The 12635-nt window shown below is 32.2% G+C and overlaps 2 protein-coding genes across 5 annotated transcripts in view; one reads left to right on the top strand and one right to left on the bottom strand.

The window, feature by feature from the left end:
• LOC115891191 (ankyrin repeat domain-containing protein SOWAHB) overlaps positions 1-12635 on the bottom strand; it is a 329208-nt gene that overhangs the window by 189917 nt on the left and 126656 nt on the right. The gene's annotated exons all lie outside the window — the stretch shown is intronic.
• LOC115891190 (homeobox protein araucan-like) overlaps positions 1-12635 on the top strand; it is a 117650-nt gene that overhangs the window by 51468 nt on the left and 53547 nt on the right. Inside the window, exon 1 of one of the 4 annotated variants that reach the window (XM_030911597.1) lies at positions 3731-4061. The exons of the other annotated variants lie outside the window; for them this stretch is intronic. Coding sequence (XP_030767457.1) covers positions 4011-4061 — 51 coding nt within the window. The 5' untranslated portion in view covers positions 3731-4010. Of the gene's footprint in view, positions 1-3730; positions 4062-12635 lie in introns of those variants that run through there. 4 annotated transcript variants of the gene reach the window in all.

Raw genomic sequence — 12635 nt, 5'->3', positions numbered from 1 at the left:
TATTTGGGAATTGTGAATAGAATTTTTAATGGGAATATCTTGTATATTTAATAATATTACACACGATTAAGCTATAGGGTTGTGTGCCAACTTTGAAAATAAAAAATAGAAGATGAGAGAGAATAGAAGAGGGATCTTGTTCTCTGGCAGCCAAATGCCAATTACATATTTATCTACAAAATTGAACGCTCTACAAAAAAAGTCTCTTACAATTTTTCGATAAACCTACTACTTCAAAAGTTATTCACGGTTAAATTCAACCACTCGGTAAATTCCTAAATTTTTCAACTTTTTTGACAAAATTATGATTATTTTTGAAAAATTTAATCTACACTTCCCCAATAAATTAACGCACCACAAAAAAATAACCAAAAGTTTAATTTGTGACACCCTGTAGAGTTGATCAGTTACAGTATCAAGTTAAAATTGAAATCACATTTTAGCCTTATCTTTTTTTTACATTTTGTTTTTTTATTTACTCCATTATCTTCCTTATTACACGAGAAACAACATTTTATAGACATGATTTAATATTGGTTTTAATTAACATTTTTCCATTTTACTCATTAAAGTTAGTCGCAGGCTATGGAAAAACACGGATTACCAGTAAATGTCAAATAGAGATGCTAGTTTCTTTGCAAACTTGTAGAGCATTAGTATCTCTGAGCTGAGTTTGAAGGGTCCGAGCTGTTACGAAACGTTGTCTTAATGTTGAGAGTTTTAAAAAACGTTCCTGAATCGGATTGGTTCTTCGATTCCTGCCTTGTCCTGGCCTGCGACAATTACTCCCAATATCTCTATACCGTTGTATAACTCGTGAAATGGTTGAGTGAGTTACATTAAATCGTTCTCCAATTCTTCCTCACACAATATTAATGCTTGAGCACATTCTTCGCCAGTAAGATTTCTTGTTTCACGTGCACGTTGCATATTTTTGATATAATAAAAGGACGAAAACGACCGACACTGACAACAAGCATCTCTATTTGACATTTACTGGTAATCCGTGTTTTTCCATAGCCTGCTACTTACTTTAGTGAGTAAAATGGAAAAATGTTAATTAAAACCAATATTAAATCATGTCATCCTATAAAATGTTGTTTCTCGTGTAATAAGGAAGATAATGGAGTAAATAAAAAAACAAAATGTAAAAAAAAGATAAGGCTAAAATGTGATTTCAATTATACCTTGATACTGTAACTGATCGACTCTACAGGGTGTCACAAATTTTATTAAAAAACACGTTATAATTGCTACACCCGGTATTAGTATAAAAAGGGTTCCTATCAAAATACAGTTAGTATAGCAACATTGTGGAAAGAATAACCTATCATTCAAAAAAAATCGTCTAAATAGGATAAGCGGTTTTGACAAAAACTTAACTTAAACTTTTGGTTATTTTTTTGTGGTGCGTTAATTTATTAGGGAAGTGTATTACAACACAAAAGAAGTAGTAGGTTTCTCGAAAAATTGTAAAAGACCTTTTTTGTAGAGCGTTCAATTCTGTAGAAGAATATATGATTGTTATGGCTGCGAGAGAATAAGATCGAGAGACAAAAAATATTTGCAAAAAGTGGCAAATTCCCATGTAATTTAAATGCGAAATTAATCGGCTTTGGGGCAAGGTTTATTGTGAATACTAAGGGTTTACAATGGCCTGTTATTTTTTTTAGACAATAAACTAAATATTCTGTTGATATAAAAAATTTGCTGAAGAATTTGTTTCCGTGGCCTGTGAAAGTATTATTAGCAAAATAAAAAAGTCTTTTACACATTGTACTACAGCTAGAAATTTCTAGACGCTTACGACGACAAGTGTTGCAACGTTGGTACAAGAAATAAAAGAAAGGCAAAATGGAGTGTGGCGAGGCGATTTTTAACACAGAAATGCACTTTGGAGCCGACTTGCCGCGAAAAGGTTTGACTTGCGTCGAGACAATCATCGTTTGAGATAGAGGCTCTTGTTTTTATTAAGCGAACAAAGCTCAGAACAAGAGCATAAAACTTAACTCTATCGTTGTTGTAACGATAAGATAGGTACTTATTACAGTGTAGGCACAGACTGGCCAAACTTTTTTGAGATTTTACACCTGTTTCAGGCATTATTTTGTTCTGACATGGTTGTATTTTTTTTACTTTGCTTCAAAACTAAATTTAAATAGTATATTACTGATTTATATATTTTTTTCTTATAAATACCAAATATCATGTTGTTTTTTTTCTTATTCATCGATGTAAAACGCTCTTTTTTAGAAAATTTGAGCTAAAAAATCTGGGTTAAAAATTTTTGAAAAACCTCATTAACTAGATCAATTAACTGCTTATCATACATTGATAAATTATGTCCAAAAAATACATTTATTTAAAAAAAACAACTTAAAAATCTGTGTAGGTAATAATTATCTGTGTCTATGTTATTTAGTACTTAACAGTACTGATTTATGACATCAATACTATATTATTGACATCAATAAAACGTAAACAAATGCATGGCAAGATAATACTGGAGATAAAAATATTATCAAGCGTTTGTTCTAAACAGACTGATGTATTTTTTATAAAGAATCATTAGCAATATAGCTTATAGTGTATATATCTACCGTCTACACTTTTAAGTAACATAATAGTTATTTTTTATATAAGACGATAAAATGGTATTTTATCGCCGACCGAAAAGATTTCGGGAAACGATAATGCAATTTTATCGTCGTGTATAAAACAATATTTTTTCCATAGCGAGTTACGTTTTAAAAAATATTCAGAAATTATTATTTCAAGGAATTTATTACGAGTAGAAAAAATATTGTGCTGGGTTGGCTATATAATTTGACAAATAAGTAATGCTGTCTCTTTAGTTGTCAGTTTGAGTCAATATTTTTTAATTCTCTTCCGTGTCGATTGCTGATTGAATTGGAGCCAGAAATGGCTCAAAACGAAATAAGTAAATTGCCAACAGATATTCAGGCTGAGGCGACAAACGCCATATCCAAGCTACTTCCATTTAAATCCCGAATATCTTATGAAAAGGGATACAAAAATTTTCAAAAATGGAAGCAATTAAAAAACGTGCGAGAAGAAATAAAGTTTTTAACCTATCCTCGCTGTTAAAGTATCATTAAAATTTAATCTACCCTTTTGGTTAAAGTACTATTTTTATCTACTATTTTTGATAGATATAAGGCAATTTTAACAATTGCTATGGAAAAATAGTGTTTTATTTTGCAATTAAATTTAAGCTTTTGATCGAATCATCTACAATAAACCAGAATACTCTAAGAACACGGAGTTCTACCACAAAAGTGTTTCGAGGTCTTGTGACAAATTTTTCCAACTTTCTTCGAAAAAAAGTTGGGCAATTCGGCAACGCCGCGCGCCGAAATACAAACGACCCGCCGATTCATTTCTCGTTCGGAACACCTTGTTTTCAATAAATTCACTTAACTCGAAGCCGTTGTTCCGCAGCAGAGAAGGGGATTTGTTCCCAGCTTTACAAACTCCATAAAACAAGATAGAAAACGCATGTTTTCCCCCACTACCGCAGCCCGTGGGCGGAGCCAACAGTTCAAGGCGGGACCTAGTTACGCACGCCGGCCAATGGGAGGCCGCGCCAGCGCACAAGCCCCGCGATTTTCGTGTAGTTGTTGGTTAGGTTGTCCGACCACGCCCTCCGTAGTGAGAGGATAGGGGTGGGGCCTGGCAGATGCGGCAACGCGGTGGGGATTGGCGTTCAGTCGCGATCAGGCAGCATTTTCGACAGGGTCGCGAGTCGAGATCGACGAGAGTTTTTTTTTCAGTATATTCGCGGCGAGGTGGTGCGGTGTGATTACAGTACCTGAAAAACAATGAAGGTAGTACTTAAAAACTCGATTTTCTATTGTTTTTGGTGACTGAAAGGACTCTGGTGCTAGTTTATTTATTCGGCTCGAAGTTCATTAAATGTGCAATATCGCTCTAAGGTGATCGGTACGACTCGACTGTCGCGGATTTTCAGGACTTGTGCGCGAACAAATATGGCCGCGTACGCCCAGTTTGCCGGATACGGGTACCCGACGGCATCTCAGGTTAGTTCGATGGTACTTCGCTCGTATTTCAGGAAGTACTCGACATATTTGTCTGTAGAAGTAGATTCAAACTTCAACAATAATAATAAGTTTTACTTTAAGTTGCTTTTGAATAGTACTTAATTATAATAAAGTATAGAGAACTACATATTGAAGTACCTACATGATACTCACAGATTTACTGGGATCTTTATGTAGTACTCTTACATAGTACTATCTTGATACAACTTAATTTTTTTCATACTTCTACATTTTCTTAAGAATCTTACTTTGTATTTTAATCAGATTTGTTTAAACAAAAGTTAATAAGAAAATCAACTAGTATTATCTAAATTTATTTTACAGGATAGCTAAAAAAGAAAAAAAAAGGTTTAAGGCAGTGTAATCAATTTAGTTTTTGGAGCTAATGATTTCCAAACTATTAGTAATACAGAGATGTCACTTCGTGAAACCAAAGATTTACATGGGGAGATTTAAATCGCAAGATATCCCAAATTTTGTTAGTTAGGTATTTTTGTAGTACTTTTAATGAAGATACCATGTCAATATACTGATTTGAATCAGTGAAAAATACCTGTTTATGAAATATCATTGATTTAAGCCTGAACTGTTATCATAATTATTATAATTCAAATTGTCTAACTCAATGGTTTATTGTTATTTTTATTCTGTTATGTGCCAAGTAGTAATTACCTACCTGGGTAGGTATATAAATATTGCACAATAATAAATTACTAGATACACAAATACAAAATGCTGTCGGTCCAAACCTTTCATTAGTTTCATAACTTTTTGCTTGTTAATTCAAAAATTAACAACTAACAGCGTTTATGTTTCTAATCGAAACCATTATTCAATCACCGGGTTTTAAATTAAAAAAATATTGACAGCAATTTGAATTAATTCAATCAAACCAGTTTTATGTTTCACTGGACTACATTGATACTGAATTTATTTACTTTTCACAGATACTTGTTCTTTGATCCGGTTTTTCAATTTGATTTGATTTTTTTAAATTGTATTAGTACGTTTTGTTTTCTGTTTTTTTATATTGTTGCTTGTATGTTTATTTATACTTATTGTATACTCGACATACTTGTACTAACTGAAATGATTGTTAGATTTACAAATTAGAAAATATATTTTTTCTCAATTTGTCTTTTTCACTAAACTCAAATATTTATTCTTGATAATGAATAACAATAATTTTTAGGGACTTAGTAATTAAACAAAGCACGTGTTTATAATTGTAATTTGTAATTTTTTTACACAGGAAAGCTTCTAACATTAAAGTAATAAGAAAATTTTACATAATTTTTCGGGATGTGATACGCACGGCTTTTTTTGGTATACTGTGTTACTTTAGGTAAGTTCATTATTAAGTGTAGACTCGATCACCGGTGTATTTTGGTTATATCCGGATGTTTTTATTGCAATTTGATGCAAACAAAGCTTGTTTATTATTAACAAGGCAAAACAGAAATTATAATTAATTTGGTGTCAATGTGATAAAAAACGATCATTCAAAGACGTTTTTTTTTGTTAAGCCACTTATTATATTGCTCAAAAACTATAGTAACTTTTAAAATGTAAAGTTACAAAGCTACTAACATAGATACCAATAAATTTTTGAACCTTTGTTTATACAGGGTCCGGCAATAGTGCGTCGGGCATCTGTAGCTCCTAGAATAAAAAACTTCAGAATTTTGTTAAAGTATAAACCTAAAGTATGTACGAGGATGTATTTCAGGAAAATATTTTAACTTCAATAGGGTGGCTCAAAAAATGTCAGTGGATCGGGATGATTTTTTTTTAAATGGAACACCCTGTATATTGTTGCATTTTTGGCTTCCTTTTGGATCACTTTAAATAATCATAAGATATAAGTAAATATATTTGGATAATTTCAGATATATTAAGATATAAATAAAAAATATATATTTTTCAACTTTCTTTAAAAAATTATTACTAATACACGAAAACTATATTAGGTACGTATTTACTTTAGATGGTCTATACTTACTTTGCTATAAATATCGTAGTCTTAAATCATACAGGGTGTTCAACATTCTACGCCAAACTTAAATAAGTTATAAATAGTGTAACTAACTGTAAACTATAGATATCTGTCGAAAATTGTGTAATATTTTCTAAAAAAAATAAACTGAACTATAAAAGGTATTTTTTAATAGGAAAACCATAATACACCAACTAAATTCATACGAACATATGTATTTTTTGTATTCAAGTTAATTAATTGACTTAAAGGGACCTATATTATATTCACGTGCCTTATTTTCGAAGCTAAAAGGTAAACATGGACGAGTTGGTCGGGTTTAGTGTACGAGAGCGAGTGTATGCAAACATTTATTTACCCTTTTGAAAGACCTTTCGCCGTGGATCTTTAGTAGAGACTTGTGCCGACGGAACGTAAAAATTGTTCGAAATAATATACAATTTGTGTACCAAATTAAAGTGCTATCCTCCTTTTTTTAAGAAATCAAATGACCATGTGTTTATTGTTAGCTGATTGCTAACTAATTATATTAATATATGTAAAATACACAAATAAAATGCTAAAATAAATAGTTTGCAACATTAACTAACAGCTAACAACATACTATCGCTAAAGAGGCTTTTTGCATATGATGTGATGCTTTCTAGCAACTTGCATATCTATTTCCTGTTTTGATCTGATGTCATAACTGTGTTTTTCGCATCTTAGAATGTTTATTTTGTGTATTTTTTTAATTATTCTATATTTAGGAATGCTGTAAAATGTGTGTATATTTTAGTCTGTTTGGTCATTGAAGGTTTTGGTACAACCCTTACTTTATTTTTCAGTATTTCTTTATTTTGTTTTGTGTTTATTATTTTCTTTATTTCTTTCTTAATTTTATTGTTCCCTTTTTCTTGTTATTTCTTGGTTTTATATGCATTTCCTTACAGTTTTTATTTAGTCCGGAGGGCTTACAATAGGCAAAAAACTTATGTCTATACTTACCACAAAATATCTAGATTTTATGGCATTTATGGTATTCCTATTTTTATTTTTAACATCCACTATAATTTTTACCGGAAGGTTTACAAGAAGTCATCTATGTCTCTAGATGCTGGTAGAAAATTCTATCAGAAGTACCATTATACTCAGAATTCCGCCTGTTTTTTTACAAAATAAACTAATAAAAGTTTTTTAACTCTTGGTCCTCCTCTAGGTCTCTTATACCTCGTGGATACCATGCTGTAATTTTTGTGGTTCATCTGTTGTCTGTCCTTTGCCTTGGTATATGTATAACCTTAAATTTATGTTAATCCTTTAATAATATTACACCAGCTTCTTTAAAGAGAATTAAATTTTTCAACAAACAAATATTTTTTTTGGAAATAATAGGTTTTCTTGGAATGTATGCTTGGAAAAACGAAAAGAACTAGAAGAGAATAGAATGAAATAGAGAGAAATAAGAAGTGACGAGATGTGATCTCCACAGATTGAAAACGATTGAAGACAGATCAATCAAAATTATACACTGGTAATGTAAAGACATAAATAAATCAAGCAGACGTCCTAATCTAAGCAGGGCCAAAGTGCCTTCAAACAGCACAACTAAACACAGTTGACCTATAGGAAGCAAATAAATCAAGTATATATGCCCTTAAGGAGGCATCAACATTAATTAACTATAGATTAAAGCCCAAAATGTTAGTTCTGTAGATCAATTTCACGTTCTCAAACCACAATAACTCGATTTGCATAGTATTGAACGTGAAAATACAAGCCCTAGCTATTGTTCCAGGTATCCAAAAGGTACTCGAAGCTGCCAAACGCGAAACACGGAATAACTCTTTAACCACTCCAACTAATGACAGTTTAACGGGCCATGTTGCCAAACAAATTATTCGTCATTTTCCCGTTTGCCCTCTCTATCTATCCATACACTGTCTCTTTCTATCCCGCACAGCACTGGTCGTGTTTGCGCAAAGATTAGGCCAAAAAATTGATGTATTAGTGCGCCATTAGCTGGAGTTTTATTTGTGGAAAAAACAAAAAGAACATCTGTCGCGCAGAGAACGAGCCGTGTGTGTGTGTTTGTATCCATTTTATCGTCGTTTATTTTGACACGGAACGCTGATCGAGTACTCGCTGTTCCAAATGGGAAATCGATGTAGTCGGTAGAGAGATAGATATATATGTTTGGAGTGTGTGTACATACACATACACAGGTACGCTGGCGCTCTTTCGATATGTCGATTAGATATACCAAACATATTTGCGAAAAATTTTAGATATATAGCCTCAAAAACTGTATTATTGATGTCTTATTGTCATGCAAAATGGCGAATGCATGGGAATTTTTTTCGTTCTTGAATTATAACGAGTGCCGCTCGAATGGCTTAAGTCATATCTTGGCAATAGAAGGCAGCTGGTGAGGATTGATACGTCTATGTCTTCTTGTAAGCCTATAGAATGTGGTGTCCCTCAGGGTTCATTACTTGGCCCTATTTTGTTTCTGGTGTTTATCAACGACATTGCAAATCTAGACATTAGCGGTAAAATCTGCCTCGTTGCGGACGATACTAGTTTCACTTGGAGCGGCCCAGATGTTACGGCACTGTATCACAACTGTATATAATACTATACCCTAGAATACTAGAATGCCCTTTTTGGGTCACATCTTCGGTATGCCCTTCCATTCTGGGGTACTTACTTGCTGCACAACAAAATTTGATCGTATTTTCAAACTTCAAAAGAGAGCAGTTCGATATTTATTGAGACTGAACAGTAGAACTCACTGCCAGAATTTCTTTAAAAATTTCAAAATACTGACTCTTCCTTCTTTATTCATTTTTGAATCCGTTTGCTTAATCCGCAAGCACATATCTGCTATTTCCGAAAGGCCATCTCATAACTATCCACTTAGGAATGCGGAGCACGATCTTTATCTGCCAACCCCGAGCTCAGAACTAATTAAAGGATCAATACTGTACAATGCCAAAAAAATGTACAATCATCTGCCTTTGAATATCAAGTCGCTTTCATTCTTTCCCGCATTTCGCAAAGCTCTGAAATCATACATGATTGGTATCGAAGATCAAATTAAAGAAGTTGAAGTTGCTGATTTGAAAAATCGTTGCCTGCGAAGATAGATTTAATGATTTGTATCAAAAAGATGTAAAAAACCTACTGAATGTGATTCGATAAGGTCTGGATCATAAAAATGAAACTTCACAAAAAAATTTATACATTTATTGAGATGATCTGCCTATTTAAAAATAGACATATTTCTGTAAATTCAATACATTCAGTTTTAGGACACTCCGTATACATAAATAATTATTGATTTTCAAAATATTATGCAAACTATGGGGAGGGAAATCAGACAACAGAGACGATAGGTGTTAGGTAATAGAATGATTTTAAAAGTAAAGTAAATGTGTCCTCATTATTTAACTAAGAGTGTTAACTAAAGCATATATTTTATTTTCCTGTTGTAATATTCTGTATTAAGTTTTTCTAATCCATTATATTCTCTTGTAGTTCCTCTTTGTTCTAAGAGGCAATAAAAAATGTTCCTTTGTTGAAATGTTTTCAATGAGTATTTTTTCCATTTGTGGACCAACTTAAATATCGGAAAAATCTATCAAATACTTCGATAAAAAAACTAATGTAATGTAACTACAGGATTAACATGAAATAAAGGTTGTATACCAAGGTGATTGGAGAAAAAAAACGAGGCTAAGGCAACGTAGCCTGCCATTAGACATTCGTCATGTCTCTGGTACTTGTTAATTTGAAAGAATTTTATAAATATACCAGCAATCATTTTGTATATTTGTGCTTAAATTTGATTTTTCTCAGATCTAATTAAATAAAATTTTTAAATACTGTTAATATATTAAAACAACCTTTTAAATTAATATAAAGAACTCTTTACCATTTTTTTTAATTTTAACAATCTAAACATTTAAAAAACTAATAAAAATTAGACAAACTGAAAGAACACTAATTAATCTACATGAAAAAAGCAAATAGAAAAAAACTAACAATGAATAATTAAAGACTCCAATAATTAAATTGCACGATAGAAAACCATTTGTAACAATGACTTTTACATTGTTAAGAAATTCTAACAACAAAAGACTCAAACCCGATGCTTATAGCGATCGCTGTTAGACAGCTAAAAGCTGTTAGTTAATAAATCAAACGAGAAACAGTTAGTTTCTGGTTCTATCTCGCTTAAAAATAACTATTTATAGCACTGTATACAGTGTGAAAACATTATAAATATCCATGGAATAAAATTTTATTTTGAAATCGGTAAATTTTCACATTGACAGATAACAGTTCTCGATGGCGTCGTTAATTTTCTTTAGCGTGAATTTATTCGGGAAAAAATAGAGAGTTGGATAAATGAAATGTAGGCAGGAATTAGGACGTTTTAAAGTTATGATTCGGGAGGTTGATTTACATCTTTAGAAACAATAATAGCGTTTTAAAAATGCTTGGGAACATAAAAACATGCTTTAAAAATAGATGTTTTATTATTTTTATAACGAATCAGACGAAATACAGGGTGTTTTCTCTACTAACCTTTGTGTAACTTTTGAAAATTGGAGTTTTTGCTGAAATGTTTAATTTTACACGTTTTTTTTTGTAAAAAATCTGTGCTTGGACGTTGAGACAAAAATTCTATGGGATGGAACGTATAAAGTGAATGATTTGTTGAATTCTCAACTAAAATGGAAGCCCAACCTTTTTTATAAGTTAGTATTTTGGACAGAAGCATCCAGTAGAGCTGGTATATTGTATCGGGATCCTATAGATAATGTACGATTTAAGATTGTAGATTTGTAGAATGTAGGTTCTTCTTCTTATCAGGCCTTCTCCTGCCAAACCAAATGTCAATTGTAGCTCTGGAAACTGCAGCCCGGAAGATTTCCACAGACAAGCGTTCTTCCTACTGATCTTTTCCCTTGCACTTTGCCCTCTATTATGAGGCGCAGTATTTCGTATCTATCACCTCTCATCACATGACCCAGGTATTGCATTTTTCGTTCCTTGATGGTGTTCAGTATCTCTTTTGTTTCTGTATGCGCTGGAGTACTTCATCGTTGGTGATCCTTTGTACCCATGAGATTCGCAGCATCCGTATGTACATATACATTTCGAAGGCTTCTATTCTCTTTTCGGTCTGTGAATCCAGTGTCCAGCTCTCACATCCATAGAGTAACACAGAGAAGACGTAGCATCTGGCCATTCGAGTTCCGAGTTCCGCACCGATTTATCGGTCTATTCGGATACAGAGCGGTATCGGTCCGAATAGACCGGTATCGGTCTATTCGGATACAGAGCAGCAAACATGTCCGACACCTTTTGATAACTATTTCCTTGATAATACCATTTAATCATCAATACTTTTTCTTCGGTAGTGTAATTCATGGCTAATATTTTCGATGTAGGTATGAGTTTTTAATAAAAATAATAAAGCGCTAAATAGATAAATTTCTGAAATGACAACTTCATTTGACAGTTATCTTTTACCTTGACTGGTGCTCATAAGTAAATACAGGGCCATAAGAAAGGAGAAATATTTAAAAAGAAATCGGCGATAACTCGTAAATGGGCTAATCAAAAATATCTAAAGTTATTCTTTTGAATGTGGGTTTTAGTGCTCTTCAATAAACCTAAATAGAATTATTAACTTTTTGAAAAATGTTATTAAGAAAATATGCTCCCTTTGTGCTAGTTTATATATCTTTGAAGTCAATTTGATAAAACTAGAAAATAATTAGTACTACCCTATAAAGGCTTCAAAAAACTCCAGTTTGAATATTTAAAGAAGTTAGAAAAATGAACATGAACCTTATATTGAAACTTTTAACCGTTTAAAAGGTTGTTCTCTCTGAAATTGTTGAGTATCTGCTCGATTTTACTGTTTAAATCAACCACGTATATGTCACAGGCGATTTATTAAACGTATTGAATGCCAGTGACTTGCACAATAGCATACGCGAGCGTGCATTGCTCGTTCAATACGATTTAAATAATCAATTCAACAATTAGTCTTGTATATACAGCTGTTATCCATGTCGATTTGATGAAAAAAGTCCCTAATGCCTTGTTGCATTAAGCATTATAAGCATTTCTTTATATCGCATACCTTACAATCCAAACATCCTTCCCACATCAAGTTACACTGAACCAAAAGTCGACATATTTATAATGAAAAAGTTCATTAATATAATGAATTAAATCATTAATTTTGAGCCGATGAACGATTTCATTGGCACAATGAAAAGTAATTCATTAACTCTATGAACTTTAAGTTCATTAAATCAATGAACAGTGTTCATTAATTTGAAGAACACATTCATTGGTACAATGAACAGATTTCATTAATATAATGTACCTAAATCCTTATATTAATGAACCGTATCATTAATACAATGAAATAATTTCATTCCCTGTTGAGTTATACATTTAAAAGTCGACACTATTAGTAACTCTTGTTATACCGTATAATCGATGATGAAGATCGCTGTCATTGATATGAAACGTCATTGATAGTCATTTCC

Source organism: Sitophilus oryzae, unplaced genomic scaffold (assembly GCF_002938485.1).
Source record: "Sitophilus oryzae breed Bouriz unplaced genomic scaffold, Soryzae_2.0 scaffold_979_pilon_pilon, whole genome shotgun sequence".
Classification (NCBI taxonomy): domain Eukaryota; kingdom Metazoa; phylum Arthropoda; class Insecta; order Coleoptera; family Curculionidae; genus Sitophilus; species Sitophilus oryzae.
The sequence above is the reverse complement of the archived record's forward strand: the minus strand, read 5'-3'. Positions and strand labels throughout refer to the sequence as shown.